This window comes from Austrofundulus limnaeus, unplaced genomic scaffold (genome assembly GCF_001266775.1).
Source record: "Austrofundulus limnaeus strain Quisiro unplaced genomic scaffold, Austrofundulus_limnaeus-1.0 Scaffold1704, whole genome shotgun sequence".
Lineage (NCBI taxonomy): Eukaryota > Metazoa > Chordata > Actinopteri > Cyprinodontiformes > Rivulidae > Austrofundulus > Austrofundulus limnaeus.
This window is the reverse complement of record NW_013954106.1, coordinates 9,256-25,104: the sequence shown is the minus strand read 5'-3', so window position 1 is coordinate 25,104 and position 15,849 is coordinate 9,256. Positions and strand designations below refer to the sequence as shown.

The 15,849-nt window shown below is 39.7% G+C and overlaps 1 protein-coding gene across 1 annotated transcript in view; it reads right to left on the bottom strand.

The window, feature by feature from the left end:
* The window catches only part of LOC106536151 (collagen alpha-1(XVII) chain), a 35,832-nt gene that overhangs the window by 13,665 nt on the left and 6,318 nt on the right, over window positions 1-15,849 (bottom strand). The window contains exons 4-27 of the mRNA XM_014033350.1: window positions 14,754-14,804; window positions 14,498-14,605; window positions 12,593-12,874; window positions 12,395-12,451; window positions 12,283-12,318; window positions 12,115-12,165; window positions 10,296-10,442; window positions 7,924-8,466; window positions 6,622-6,705; window positions 6,462-6,524; window positions 6,209-6,379; window positions 5,938-6,030; window positions 5,801-5,845; window positions 4,924-5,067; window positions 2,251-2,841; window positions 2,056-2,106; window positions 1,869-1,895; window positions 1,721-1,783; window positions 1,547-1,642; window positions 1,382-1,444; window positions 630-665; window positions 488-541; window positions 361-396; window positions 219-281 (exon numbers count right to left, since the gene is read on the bottom strand). Coding sequence (XP_013888804.1) covers window positions 219-281; window positions 361-396; window positions 488-541; window positions 630-665; window positions 1,382-1,444; window positions 1,547-1,642; window positions 1,721-1,783; window positions 1,869-1,895; window positions 2,056-2,106; window positions 2,251-2,841; window positions 4,924-5,067; window positions 5,801-5,845; window positions 5,938-6,030; window positions 6,209-6,379; window positions 6,462-6,524; window positions 6,622-6,705; window positions 7,924-8,466; window positions 10,296-10,442; window positions 12,115-12,165; window positions 12,283-12,318; window positions 12,395-12,451; window positions 12,593-12,874; window positions 14,498-14,605; window positions 14,754-14,804 — 2,955 coding nt within the window. The remainder of the gene's footprint in view (window positions 1-218; window positions 282-360; window positions 397-487; window positions 542-629; window positions 666-1,381; window positions 1,445-1,546; window positions 1,643-1,720; window positions 1,784-1,868; window positions 1,896-2,055; window positions 2,107-2,250; window positions 2,842-4,923; window positions 5,068-5,800; window positions 5,846-5,937; window positions 6,031-6,208; window positions 6,380-6,461; window positions 6,525-6,621; window positions 6,706-7,923; window positions 8,467-10,295; window positions 10,443-12,114; window positions 12,166-12,282; window positions 12,319-12,394; window positions 12,452-12,592; window positions 12,875-14,497; window positions 14,606-14,753; window positions 14,805-15,849) is intronic.

Genomic DNA, 15,849 nt, shown 5'->3' with positions numbered 1-15,849 from the left:
GTCCAAGACATACGGTCGCAGATCCGATGAAACGATGACAAAATCGATCATCGAACTGCGGCCTATACATTAAATTCCAGTGAAATATATTTATGTTTGTGGTTGTAATGTGACAAAATATGGAAAAGTTCAAGGGGTATGAATACTTTTGCAAACCACTGTATTCTGTCAGTAAGAAACTAATGTTCACAGCATTTAGAATAAATCTCATGACTCACCCATAGCTCCTTTGGCGCCTTTCTCTCCTGGTATACCTGGCTGACCTGGTAAACCAACGTCACCTACAACCATTAAAGGTTAAACTGGTTAAAATGGTCACTGAGTCCACAGGTCCTGTCATTGGATGGAGCTACAACAAACCTTTGAGTCCTTGAAATCCAGCAAGACCCCTGTCCCCTGCAGAGAGACAAGAGTTACTCTTAAAATCCAACAAAAATAACTTTTTTTTATTTTTCTGTAATGAAGTTATAGTTCGTGCCTAACCCACCTTTAGCCCCAGGTAGCCCAGACTCGCCACGGAAACCCTGAGGACCTGGCTGACCTGTAACAAAACCAATACTGTTCATGTTTTCAGCTCGTGGTGCAGAATCTGAAAATAGAAATTTTTCACGTGAAGAAAAGAAACTGACCTGGTGGTCCGGCTGATCCAGGAACTCCCTGAGCGCCTAAAAATAAATCAAAAGGATCTGAGTTAAAGAGACTTTTAAACTTTTAAAACTCTTAAACATTTTTGAGGTTGGCATGTCAAGAAAAGATGCCACAAAAGAATAGTAAAATATAAAACAAGTACTGGTATAAATAAATAATGTTCATTTGTTGGTCAAGGAAAAACAATCAAATTGTTTGCTTCTTGCTCAGACACAAAGGTGTACTCACAGACTGAAATTAACACCACACTGCCCCCTGGTGTTTCTCTTTAGTTTAACATCATGAAATGATAAATTATCAAATTCAATTTGTTGGTTTTCTTTATTATTGCCCACCAATACTGTAACCGCCTCCGTGCATCTGTCTGTGTGTGCGTCTTTTCCCACCATATCTCAAAAACAGTGGGGAGGATTTTGTTGTAAATCACAGGCCAAAGTGACTGGGTATATGCCTAGAGCTGACAACTTTTTGGAGTCAATAAAATCCAAAATGGCCACCACAGCCTGACAAACCTTAAAAACACATAAATAGCCACACCTGGGGCATTAGGAGAGACGTAGAGTCGATATTTTGAATGAAGGTACCTGATTTTTATTTTTAACTAAAACTGATAAATTTCTAAATTCAATCAACCTTGGCAAACTGGCGGGCGATCTGCATTTAGCCTCAAATGCTTGGTCTTTAATTCTGCCCGTTTTTTTCCCAAGCTCTAATTTAAATGTACTGATCTCACCTTTTTGTCCAGGCTCCCCAGCAAGTCCCACAGGTCCAGAAGGTCCAGGATCTCCGCGAGCACCTGCAGAAACCAAACTCATGAAACCCTGGAGCGTTGCACTGATTCTGCATCAGGACAGATGTTTTATCTCACTGTTAAAAGCCTCTCATTATATATGTGTACCTTTCAGTCCAAAACCTGGAGGTCCCGGATCGCCTCTGGGCCCAGGTGGACCCTCACGACCCCTGACACCCGTTGCCCCCTCCTGTCCGTGTTCACCTTTAGTTGACAGACCTTCAGTTACTCTGAGTTAACTGAAATGTCACATCTCAGTCTGAACAGAAACACTCGCTGTACCTTGGCTTCCTTTCTGTCCTTTTGGACCCTCAGGGCCAGGATGTCCCATTGGACCTGGTACACCTAAGGTCACAGTCAGAAAAATGAGGTTATTTAACAGTGACAGGAGACAACATATAAGCTCAGCTGGTGGAAAGTGACTACTCACCTGGATTTCCAGGAAAACCAGAATCACCTGAACAAAAAACAAGAAGTTTTTATTATAAGTCTAATAAGCAGTATTCTAATGAGGAAAAATTGAAATCTGGTAAAAGTGAGTCAGCAAATTAGAAGAACAATTTAAAACTTGACAAATGATAGGTTTAGATTTTTATAAAACAAAACTTGGGCATCACCTTTAGGTCCAGGCAATCCTCTCTCTGCCTGAACTGAGGTTGCAAGAACAGCTGAGAGAGAAAATAATGATTTCAGTGAACATGAACTTAGTAAGTGTGTGTGTGTGTGTGTGTGTGTGTGTGTGTGTGTGTGTGTGTGTGTGTGTGTGTGTGTGTGTGTGTGTGTGTGTGTGTGTGTGTGTGTTCATGCAGTACCTCTGAATTCCTGGGACTGCACCTCAGATCGCAACATTTGCTTTATGGCCATCAGAAGAACAGCATCATCGATGTATCTTCCACTCACTCTGGTACCGAGGCTGGTGCCACCACCGATACTGGTACCGGTACCAACAGCACTACTGCTTGAACTGGCGCCACCAGCACTGCCACTCAAACTGGTACCACCACCACCAGCAGCAGCAGCACCAGTACTAACACCAGCACCAGCATTGGCACCAGCACCAGCGTTAGCACCGGCACCAGCACTGCCGGCACCGCCACCGGTTCCGGCTCCGGCTCCTGCAACCCCACCGATGACTAAAGTGCCCCTGTCAATGTCGTTGCCACCGGTGGTGCCGCCGCCAACAAGAGTGATGTCAATTTTTGTTTTGGAATCCGAGCCTCCGCCTCCCATGAAGACCGTGTCAGTACCGGTACCTCCGCCACCGCCAACGCCGCCACTGCCGCCGCTTACGTGGGAGTTGATGTCATTGGTGAAACCTGACAGTCGACTAGTGCGAGCAGCAGCAACCGAGGCCTCGGATTCCAATGTCGCCACTCGGCTCTTCAGCTTCCTCACATCCTCAGCTGGGAAAAAACAACAACAATATTAAATAGGGAGCCCCGCGTCGATTTCATTATTGATTTTAAATTCATGATTACGATTATATTTTTAAATTTTTTGACAAAATGAACTATAGCCATTTTCCAACCAAATATGTTTCTTTCTTTTTAGCGTTAGCATTTTTGTCCTTGTATCAAAATGTCTGTTGTCTTGAATATAACTTCAAAATAAATAAAAATGTCATCACAAATCCTTTAGTGACCAAAAGTTATCAAGTATAAAACTGAATTTGTCTTAAAGACAACAATAACAACGAAACTGATTCTTTCAGTTTTATGAATCGAATTACATTTTAATCAGTTTTAACCGATTATTAATTTATTCTTGATTAATTGTTACATCACTAACAGACAGAGGACAAAGGCTGAAACCAAAGAAGTCTCTACTGTTTAGTAGATAACAACTGTTACATATTGCGAACATTAAAGGAGTCATATCATACTTTTAAATTCTTCCTTTTCACATTTAAATCATTCATTTGGGTCTACAGCATATGAAGTGGAGCTATGCTTTGGTGGGCACTCCTTGTTTTTATGGCTACGCAGGCCCCTCTTTCACCCCGTTCTGAGTTGTGTCTGAGAGCAACTCATTTTGGTACTGTCTCTTTAAATGCAAATTAGGCACATCAAACTCCGCCCCCCCTCCAGCTTCCAGTGTGGTCCATTCTAGTTTGATAGAGGGATTTATGACTATATAGCAGCGCAGAAACTTTTTATTTATAAATTAATTCAAAGATGCAAATAAAGATAACAAATAGGAAAAATGCGGATATGTGCAACTGGTTAGCTGGAAGTCCATGAGCCTTTTTTAGCCGCTCTGCAGCAAATATTGTGATTTTACTATTCAAAAATGTAAAAAAAAATAGAGAAAACTGAATGTGTTAAAACTTATGATCTAAACAGTATATAAATATATCTACGCAGCACTGGGAGACTTTCTGCACTCACAACAAAATGTATTTAAGAGCTAAAACAAGTGGATTTTGCATGATATGCATCTAAAGACAAATCTACGGTATTTTCTCAAACACAACGCTGAGAAAGTCAACAAAAAACATGGAAGCATAATCACATTGGTGCCGAACAGTCTGTGTGATCCCTGATTTTTAATTTAAACCATAGTCTGCCACTTCAGGCACAGCCTACATGTCAGATACTGACAACATTTAAGAAAATACTTTTAGTTTCTGTTTGCAATTATTTTTTAATACACACATAACTAATGCTACAATGCTTTGATATTAATGGACAACTGCAAATCTGTTTTTTTTTTCTCTACATAAATCAATTTCTTTCAGCGCTCTTAAGGCACACTTAAAAGGTTTTTCACAATAAGAATAGAATTTATGGTGCTCTGGGAAGTGTATATTTCATGGCTCTGACAAGGATTGTTGTTTCTGGTACTCTCAGCACGCTCTACACTTTGTTACGCTTTGTGCTCTGAAATTTCAAAAATACGAGAAAAGTTATTGCCGATGTAGTACTTTCATAGAAAAACCGTTAATTGTGAAATATTTCATCACACACAGCAAACATGTTTCACTTCACTGTTAGCTGTCTTGCTCAACAGATTGTAAAACATTGGATGAATGTTGCTTATGGAGGAAGTGGTGTGTTTGTGCGTGTCGTTGTGTGTTGGTAACTGTTTTTCATGCATTTTATACAGGGTTACATGCAAGTAACAATAAACGCCATAAAATTTCCTACAGACTGGCTTTAGCACAGTTTACCAGGAGAAATGTGCATTACAATAGTCCTGCTGCAGGGTGAACAAATGCAGTTATCAGGCAACTATTTCCAAAGTTTACAGGTGCCAGACTTTATGGGAGGGCGAGAGCCTGCAGAGGTCACATTTCCACGGCACGTGCTGCCTCACGGCCCTGTGAAATAAGGCTCAGCAGCTTGTAAAAACTGAAAAGTGTTTTATTTGTACAAAAACAACTCCCTCCCAGACACCAGCTCCAGATCCTCAGGCCTGCTGAGGTATCATGTTCAGGGAAATATTTATTTTTCCTTTTGTCTACTATTGCTCTAAGTCAGTGTTACCCAGTGCGATGAGGCCAAACAAGAGTCCCAGCAGGAGGAGGCCGAGGAGGAGCAAGCCCAGCAGCCACTTCCACCAGGAGCAGCACGCGTCGGAGCAGCAGCAGAAGCCTCCGCCTCCGAAGACGCCGCTGTCTCTGCGGATCTCTGAGGACAGAGTTAAAGTCTCACTCTTAGTGTTCACGCCGTGTTATTTGGATAATCAGTTTATAGGTTTTATAAGTCAAATATTCACATTCTATTTAAAAAGTCTTGTATGTAATTTGGTTTAAATCTGGGTTTATTATAAAATGAATCAAACTTTAGATAAATATAGCACAAAAAGTAAGGAAGTTTATGTTTGGTTGATTATTTCTTTATTGTACAAAAACTTCTTGGTAATAAATCTTATTCAGAGCAGCTGATTGGAAGAACCTGGGGGAACCAGAAGCTCAAATCAAGTTTTAAATAACAACAGCAGAACAAGATGTTTGCCAATGGCAGGGAAGATTTGGCAAGTTTTTCACGTGCACAACCCACACACTCAGCTCTACTGCTCATCCCACAAATGCATGTTCCTTACAAATGTGGCACAATTTAAAAGGGCATTTAACATCCTTTCTAACTGTATAAGCTTTATTGCCAAGAAGCATTGTTACAACAAAGAAATAAACTTCAAATGTTCTTAGTTTTTGTGCTAAGATAGTTTTTGATTTGAATTTGTTACTTCTTTGAAAAATGTCTTGTATAATGGAACAAAACAATGAAAATGCTAATCAAGATTTGATAGTTTTTTTTTCTTCAAAGGGAAAAAATACCCACAAAAACAATTTATTTTGGTAATTCAAACACCCCTCACCAAACGAACGCTCCTCTCAGGAGTAATGAGCTGAAAAATTACCTGCATACGTTGCTTTGTCTTTCATTAAAACTCCAGACGATCCGTCTGATGGAGAAACAGGACAGTGTCGCCTGTTTATGTTTAAAATCATTTCCGAAGTTTATCACAAAACTAAGCTTTACATTATCAGTGCTCACAGTAAGAGTTCCCCGTGTCTGCTTTCAGTGGGGCCGTGTCAACGTAGCTGGAAATAAGTTTCTCCTTCTTGATGGAATCTCCTGACAGCGAACCTGCAAAGTACACAGCATGACACACAAACCCACAACAGATAGATTTCTTTTCAAATTATATTTATTTTTCTTCCTGAGCAGCAGATGGTTTATAAAAAGCAACAATTAGAAATAGCGTAATAGTTTTTGCGTCATCATCCCTGTTTCTCCAGAAGGGGTCAGTGCGTTCATCACTCACCTCCTCCAACATGAACGCCGCTGCTGCCGGTGGTGGTGGTGGTGAACTGCTTCCCACTGTCTTTGGCCAAAATGAGCATCTCTCCATCTCTCCTGGCAGGAACGTTCTCCTTCTCAGAAGCCACGTACTTATAGTCCCTCCTGTAGGCATCGTCAGTTTGGAATCTTGTAGCTGACGACAGGAGACTCGGTCAGGAGGGATGTGATGTTTAAAACTGTCGCCTGACGGCAACTTTTCACTTTTTCAGGCTAACCTGTAGAGGCCCCAGAGCTGATGACACCTCCGCCGTTTGACACGTTCTTCTGAACACCATATCCTGTCAATACAAACACACACTCATCAATAAAAGAGCTGCATTTTTGATCATTTTTAGCATGAAAAATATGTGAGAATGTGTAGACGCGGCGCAGTACCTCCGGCATTTGCAGAGACATTGGCGCCACTGGTGGTAAGAACACCGCTGGAGGTGGGTGCCAGATTATTTTGAAAGCCATAAACTGTAAAAAGACACGAGGAAACTGATTTGGTTTCACAGGATTTGGCCCATTTGATCAATTCACAARCTCGCTTCCAACTAAGTTGGGACCTTGTGTAAAGTGTTAATAAAAATGAATTTTCTCACATCTCATAAACCCATATTGTATTTGTGATGGATTACACTAAACCTTTTAAATGTTTTCTTTCAATGAAATAGTTTGTGCAGTTTTTAGAAAAAAAAAGTCAACTTCGTATTTGACTGCCGAAACAAATCTCTAAAAAAAGGAGAAAGGAGTCATGTTTGCCTCTGTGTAGCTGTCTGATGTACTACTCAGCAGTCCTGGGACTTCTTGCTGATTTTTTGTTTCATTATGCACCAAATGTTTTCAACTAGTATGAGATCTGAGTCACAGCAGGTCAACCAAGATAAACACTGAGGTTTCTGTGAAAATGCAACAGTGCACGTTCAACAAGCTCAAAAAGCAGACTTACAGCTTAAAAATATTTATGAAAAATGTTATCTATGATGTTAAAGAAAAGTTTAACACAAATCAGTTAACACAAAATTCCTTGGGTCTGTATAATGGTGTAAATTTACTGGTTGAATTTGTTCAGTTCCAACGGTGCAACTCAGTGTTCATACAGCAAGCTGTCGAAGCTCAGACACTTTGTGCAGAAGTAACCATTTTTTTAACTGTGAGATGGTTAATGGCTTTCGTTCTTGTATTTTGATATCAGAATATTCTCCAGATTATTCTGAAATTATTCCACTAATTTTAGGCAGTTTTTTTTTTCATAGACTGGTGAACCTCTGCCCATTTTTACTTCTAATAAATCCAGCCTCCCTAAAATGTTCTTTTTACACTCAGTCTTCTTACTGACCTGTTTCTATTTAACCTAATTATTGATTTWAAAAAAAATCTCCTCCAGGTGTTTCTTGTTGGTTCCCTTATTTTTACAGCCTTGATGCCCCGTCCCAACTTTTATGTGTTGCTGTCTTTAAATTTAAAATTGTTAGTCTGTTTCTTGATTTCAACATTTGATATTTACTACGTTCCCTTGAGAATAAAATGTGGGTTTATGAGATTTTCAAAACATTGCAAAGTTGATTTTATTTACATTTTTCACAACGTCCCAAATATTTATGTATTTTTTTCACTGACTGGGTTAGTGAAAAATGTTTCATTTTCAGGTATGTGGACAARACTCTCTTTAAGAGATCAGCAGAAATAAGGTACCTGACAGGGATGGGGGTGAGACAGGGCTGAGTGGTGGGGACCCCCCTGGCATGTTGTTGGTGCCGGTCTGGCTGACCTGGTAGGTGTAGCTGCTGCTGGTGTTGCCAGRGACAACTGGAGCGGCGGAGGAGGATGGTAGTGTTGTGGTGGACCAGGAGAAAGTGGGAAATGGGGCGTCCAGCGTGTCGTACTGACCTGACCTCACACTGTCGTACTGACCTGACCTCACACTGTCGTACTGACCTGACCTCACACTGTCGTACTGACCTGACCTCAAACCAGTATCATATTGGCCTGATTTCAGACTCATATCATATTGTGCTGACTTCAAACCAACATCATATTGGCCTGAACCCAGGCTAACATCATACTGGCTCGATTTGGTGCCAGTATCATAATGGCTTGATTTGACCGTGACATCATAACGGCCCGTTTGGACTCCAGTATCCCGCTGCCGAGATGTCATCCCAGTATCATAGAGGCCAGCTACATCAATGGTGTCAAACCCAGCCGTTCTCAAACCGGAGCCAAATGAAGACGACACTGTTGGACATAAAAAAAACACAAAAATTATGAATGGGAGCATGTTCCCTTTTACTTTTCTTTTATTTGTGATGTAAACGTTGCTGTGCAGTTTTGCTAAATTCCAGAAAATTGTCTTTCAGGAAATTTATACTCGCTTTTTATAAAATGTACAGTACTTTGCCTAAATGTATCATCACATCAGTGCACAAACATTTCTAACTGTCCTTGGGTCAAAATGACTCACCAGGTCCTGTGGATCATTTTGACCCAAGYGCGGCAGAAGGGTCAAAAAGTTCCTTTCAAAAAAAGTTTTCAAAAATATGAATATTTGTCATTTCAGTTATAGCCAAACCAGGGATGGGCAACTGGCTGCAGACTTCCACTCAGCCCACCAACGAGGCCCAACCACCAAAAAACTTTTTTTTACACTTTAAACTTTTTAAAAAAGCACTCAAAGCAGCTCATACATCATTTTTTGAAAATTAGAAATATGTATGAAAGTGTCTCAGTGGCACTGAATTGGTTGTAGTGACAAAATTTGCCACTAGAGGGCGTGGCAGATGCAACTTTGTGCTCCTGTTTTCTCTGCCAGTGAGACTTTTAGCTACAACTAAAAACGAAATAAAGAAAATTGGACATAAAATTGAAGTAAACTATCTGTTCACATAATTTCAAGGCTTTTAGTCAGCTTAGAGATGCTGTATGGCATGAAAGAGTTTAATTTAAGTCACACGTTGCACAAAGCTAAATATAGGAGGTAAACTGAAGTAGCAGTACATAAACAACAGCAACTTTTTTACCAGAACCACAACCACACAGGAGTCTGGACTCAAGGCTTCTTATGCTGGTGAACTTCAGCTTGCTTAAATAAGTGTTTATTCTTTGTTTGCAAAGGTTTTAGTTTTCATATGTATTATAAACAAGGGTACAACTGTTATATATGCACGTGAGCATGAGATATGTTAATTTACTGCACTGTGTGTCGGTCTAATAAACAATACACAAGCCTTTTTAAATGACAGCTTTATTACGTTTGGGTAAGTGTGCAGTGCTATGTGGCCCTCTGGTAGAYCTAGTGAAATATATTCCCTCAGATTAGAAAAGCTTTTTGCAGTGACACTGGCAGCAGGTGTTGTGTTGAGCTGCTTTTTCAGTGCATGCAGAGCCCCGGGGGAACAGCCAAACAGGGAAGCAGAAGTCAACAGAACACCGGATGTGAAACAAATGTTTCGAGATGCTCAAATTACAAACTAGAGCATCTGGCTACAATAATCTGTAACATGGGTAGAATTGATCAAAATCACCTTGGACATGCACGTCTTCTGGTAAAGTTTATTAGAAACATGTTTGTTTGTGAAATATTGAGGGCATTCTATCCTGAGGTTAGACAGTCCTTAAAATCCCATCCAGCTCTAATTCCGAAATAGTTTTTTAGCATTATTAAGGTGTAATTTGAGATGTACATGGGTTTAAGAATAGATTTTCATCCTGGAAGAAATAATTTTAGCAAATTTCCAGTTTCACTGAACAAAAATTCATTGCTTAAACTCTTAAAAAAATAGATGTGCTGTTTTCTAAACTGAGGTCAACGGATTTCCCCAACCACTATATTTTTATACCTGGCACTTGCTCAGGCTCTGGCTCTGTGGACAGCTAATGGTNCCCCCACAGTTCAAGAAATCATCTTTTTTTAGATCTGAAAAGTGCACTCTTGACTTTGAAGAACAAGCCGCTCGGCGATGACGGTGCAGCTAAAGGGAATCTGAGGTGGCACAAAAACCATGTGGGARGGAGACAAAGTGTCTACGAATGTGCAGCATGTGAGTCTCCCTCGTAACAGAATATACCTGACTGAGTGGCTACTGAGACGGTCTTGGTCTCCACGCTGGACTTTTTCGGGACGGGCAGGGTGATGGAGGCGCTGGAGGAGCGAGTAGGGCTGACGCTGCTGGAGCGGCCCTTCAGCAGCTTCTTCACGTCTTCCAGCTCTGCCCCTGCCAAACCAGGCACACAAACACGGTTTAAAAATGACAACTGTGTGTACAAGGTCTTAGCAAACCCTGCAGCAAATGCAAGGGCTGTGACGCATTCTTTAGAAAGACGAATTTTAAACCTGAATAACTGAAATTTATTTCTTTCCTGCTTACTGACTGTTGTTGAAGGTTAATAAAGTTTCTGATCTTTTTATTTTAATCCATGGAAAAAGTAAAATATTTTCCTTCAAACTACAGTATAAAGTGTGGTTATCCATAAAGTACAAGCTGTAAAGTATAAAAACACACTGATACAATATTTTAATGTACAAATGCTGATTCAGGATTTACACTATTGTGTTTTTCTGTACATTCGTTGCAATCTAACAACTTCTGCAAAGGCTACTTTGTGCTACTTAAACATTTTTAAATTACAAAACCTTCAGCTTATGATGGGTCATTTAACTTTTAGTTATAGTAACGTTTATACATTTCTAAATATTGACATTTTTCATGAATATTTTCACTGTTGTGATAAGGTTGTTCTCTGTTTTGAAATCTGTTTTAGCATATATGCTTTATTTATTTTAGATTTTATCGATAGTTTAGCTCGACTTTTGCCACTTTTAGCTTTTAGTTAGCCTTTTGTTACTTTCAGCTTCTAGCCAGTCTTTTGATACTCAACATTTAGCTAGTCTTTTGATTTATTTTATTTTATTTATTTGATTATTTTTCTCTTTTTTAATTAGCATTTAGTTTCTTTTAAATTGTAGGTCATTTTTGCTGTTTTTAGTCTCCAGCATTTTATTACGTTTAGCTTTTAGTATAGCCTTTTGCTACTTTCAGCTTCTGGCTACCTTTTATTTGTTTGTTTGAACTATTGCTTTATACTATTATTTTAACTATAAGCTTTAGGCTTTTGCTAAATTTTGTTTCCAGCATTTCACTACCTTTAGCAGACATAATGCTAATTTTACAGCTTTGTCACTTTTAGGTTGTAGCTATAGTTTAGCAAATTTTTGTTTTAGCTAGTGTTTGCACTTTTATTTACCATGTTGCTATTTCTGGCTCTTCACTTTTAGATTTAGATTTCCACTAGTATCCATCTTCTTTCAGCTTTAATAACTCAGAGTCTGTTTCTCATCTAAATGCTTTTTAAAATTAACTTGGACATTTTTTCCCACAACCCCAGTGCAATAGTGTACTTGTTGCACAATGTTGATTAAGTAACAGCARAGAGTGACTTTAACCAACAGGGGGCGCAATGAGAACATCTGTGCAGCTGAGTATCTCTGTTTTGTTTCAACAGCAGGAGTGACTCATGTGTGCCACAGTTACCATCCAGTTCTGGACATTTCCTGCTTCAGCACGTGGTCTTTTACAGACACACTCACAATAGCCACTGTTTAAACCTCACCCTACTCTTTTTTTTCTACTTTTTTCTCCCCAGACCCTAACTGTACATGTGTTTCTAGTTGAGACTTCATGGCATGTAAAAAGTGGAATGTGTATTTGTCATGTGCTGACTTTGGAGCCAAATCATTTGACAGCAACATAATTCTAAAGAGGCACATCCCGTGGAAGAAATTTCTCTCAATCCAACTGTGTCTTTGAAGAAAAAGCTCTTTCTTTCTCTCRTTTTTTATGAGGAATTGCATAACAGCAGAAGGATCATTGACTCCAGAGGTCTTACATCTTCCGGCAGAGGGGGAGGCACTTTGTAATCTGGCTCTGATCTCGCTCTCTGGAAAAWAAWAAAAATAAAAATCACAACCCAAAACAGACAAAAGAAACCAGATTTAATGGGGAAAAAAGATGGAGTAGAAATAATGTTGTGGGGAGTTGGTGGGGTATTGAATACCTCTACTTTCACTCCTCCCTCTTGAGGTGCTGGAGCCTGAAAACAAAAGGAAARATCAAAAACACATCTGTAGAGTAAAGCTGTGTATTCCTCAGCMTTCACGCTGCCTTACAGTAGTTTCCATAATCTTTGCGTGTGAATTCTGGAGAGGAGTTGGCGCTGGAACTCCCTGAAGAAACACAACAGTTTTAAAGAAAAGCCATGAACAATATCCTTGATATCCTTTTTCCTTTTCAGACCCCCCCACCACCACCACCACCACCACCACCACCAGCAGCTGTGTGCTTTACCACCACCACCAGCACCTCACCGTCGTAGCCCCCCGAGCGGCTGGATATGGTCTTCCGTTCCCTGAAGGCCGGCGACAGGCCTCCTGCTGAGACAGCAGTCTGCGCTCTCCTGGCACCGCCCGACGAGCTGGACCTGACCTTTGACACAGAGCTCACCACATAGCTGCTCCCGCCTCCTCCTCCTCCTCTTCCAAAGCTCTCTCCATCTATGTAGCTCCCTCCTCCCTCCCCTCCACCRGAGGAGTCTCCCCCGAGGTAGATTCCCGAGGAGGAGCTGTAGCTGCTGGTCACACCGACAGAGGCTGGAGGGATAGAAAATACATAGAAACACTCAGTTCACTTAATAAGAATCTGTCAGGAAGGCTCTATAGATGAGGCGCACACACATATGTGTGTGTGTGTGTGTGTGTGTGTGTGTGTGTGTGTGTGTGTGTGTGTGTGTGTGTGTGTGTGTGTGTGTGTCACCAAACTATCCCATAAAGTAAATAACCACTGGATGTACACCCACACTGGGAGAAGTCTTAAATAAAACCACAAGAATGACTTGAACTCATCCAATTTTCCAAATATTGAGCTAAAATTTGGTGTGCTGAGACTGACCCCTCACAGATCTGTACCAACAGACTGCACAAGATTTATGGTTTAAATTTTGCCATCACCTAAAAAAAAAAAAAAGAGTAATTTTGCCTGTCTGTTAGCAAAATACCTCACAAATTGCAAGATGGACTTTAAAGAAACACTCAGGAGATAATAATTATTGTGAGCAGAAATGTAGCTAAAATTAGCAGAAAATAGTAAATTGTAGCAAAAACGTTGTTTAAAAAGCAGAAAAAAGTTGCAACAGAGATAGAGGTTTAATAAGAACAGCTTGTATTGGCTTTCAGCATGTGGTGAGGAACGCTCTTGGCTACTAGCCCACCAAACCTGAGCTCAATATCTTTAAAATTAACTTGGAAAGAACTGAGTTGAGCCCGAAACTGATTAAATTAGTAGAAAAGTAGCTGAAAATGCTAAATAAGACTAAAAGTAGCTTGTGTTTGCTGAATTAGGAAGTAAAATTCTCACAAAAATGTAAATTTAGCTGAGGAAACCTCAAACAACATAAAAGTAGCTAAAAGACACAGAAAACAGATGAAATTGGCAAAAAGCAGCTGAAAGAAGCATAAAGAAGCTAAAATTAGCAGAAAAAATGCAGAAAATAATTTAATGAAAACTAAATAAGCTGAGAAAAGCAGGAAAAAGCTAAAATCAGCAGAACAGAAGCTGAAGGAAGCTAAAATTAGCACAAAGAAGTTTAAAAAAACAGAACTAGAACGAAATGTAAAAAGTACATAAGTAAATATAGTATTTATGAACATTTTGAAAGGTTTTCAGGATGTTAAAGACTGCTCTATTCATTTTTAATGAAAAGAAAAATGGCAGAAAAAGCTAAAACTTTCAAAATATAGAAATTGCTGAAGCACCAAATGTATAGCTGGATATTTTGACATATACATCTTTAAACTAACACAAAAACAGCTGAATGAGATATGTGCCAAAAATGTACAGAAGAGAAACTGATCTCAATAATGTGACTGCTTTAAGTGTTAAAGCCGGAGGAGTACAAATTCTCACATATTTGTGTAGACGTCAGGCTTCTTGCACTTATAAAATGCAAGAATTTAGCTCCATTTTACCCACTTATGCAAATAAAAGGTTAAAATCTGTTTAACTGTGCAGCAGAAACATTAAAGTGTGTGATCCTGTAGTCTCAGCATCTGTTTCGACTTTAAAAATACTGACTCCGCTGCTGCTGCTTGGACGTTCCTCAAACTGTCTCTGATGAGCGAAAACAAAAATCTTTCTTTCTGTTTGGGGTAAAAATATCCTCCAAACCCTGAAACTTCCTCGTTCTTTTGAAGCCAGGAACGGAAAGTTGCTCTCACATGAAGAGAAGTAGGTCCCACCGCTGCTCTGCGTTAAAACATTCTTCTCCAAGCCCGGCCCTCCGGCACCGCTGGACATCATCCGCTGATTGGATCCGCCGGTTCCCTCTGGCAACGAGAAGACACACGGCAAAACAAAGAGGGGAGACACTCTTACTCACCAGCTACTTCCTCAAGAACCAGCTAAAGTTTCTGTCTTCTGCTCCGAGTTTGAACCGAAGACAGTGAAGGTGACTGAGAGGAAAAACAGACTCACTTGGAGGGAGAGACGTCAGTCTGGTTGAGGAGGTCACAGATTCTGTCACAACTGATGAGAAAACAATTATTACTCCCACTTGTTCAGGATATTTACTAAAACTGGCTTTTACTTTCAAAGATTTCAAAAAAAATGTAAAGTTTTCACCAACTCAGAACTGCAAAAGGAAAATAAAGATGTTTCACTGCAATTGTTATGTCTTATGAACTAATTAAAAATGGCTGCCACAGCCAACTGAACTTAGGAAACAGAAACGTAGCATGACTCAGCCAAGTTTACATACACTGATGTTAAATGTGTTGTGCTAGCTGAGACTGATTGTCAGCACATACTCCAAGCARGAACTGATTGTCCAARATTTTTGTTTAAAACTTTGYCATTAACTTACGACACAAATTTTGTTTTCCTGTTAGTCAAATATCTTGTGAACCATTGCATAGACTTGACTGAAACTTTCATGAAATAATTCAGTTATGTAGTAAGATAAAGACCAAGTTARAAAATAATATTAAATGACATGTCGGTCTTTTCTTGTAGATGTAAACTTTGTTTTCTGACCACATCTTGAGGCTTTTGTTTGTGGAACTGAGTCATCTCCTAACACGCTCAGAAACTAACACTTGGTGGTTGTTTATGCTGAAAATTGACTTAAAAGGACACGAATGCTTTTTAATCCTTCGTTTTCACATTTAAATCATTCAGTTGGGGTCTATATAAAGTGGAGCTGCGATGCTTTAGTATAAATTGCCCCTTATTGTAACTCCACAAGCCCCTCTTTCACCCCTTTTCAGAGGTGCGTCTCAGATCAGCTCCTTTGATGCTGTCTCTTTAAATCCAAACGAGGCACTTCAAACCCCGAAGACAACAAAACTGTAGTTGGTAAGTCCAGATCTAATAGTTCAGAAAATAACAGAAAATACAAAAAACTGAACGGGTGAAAAATRACGACCCAAACGGAATATAAAGATATCTACGCAGAACCGGGAAAAACTAAGAACAACTTTTCTACACCTCTACAGATTCCAAGTACACAACAAAATGCTAAAAAATTACACATGTTCCCTTTAAAGGGATCCCTGATTAGTTGTAACATTAG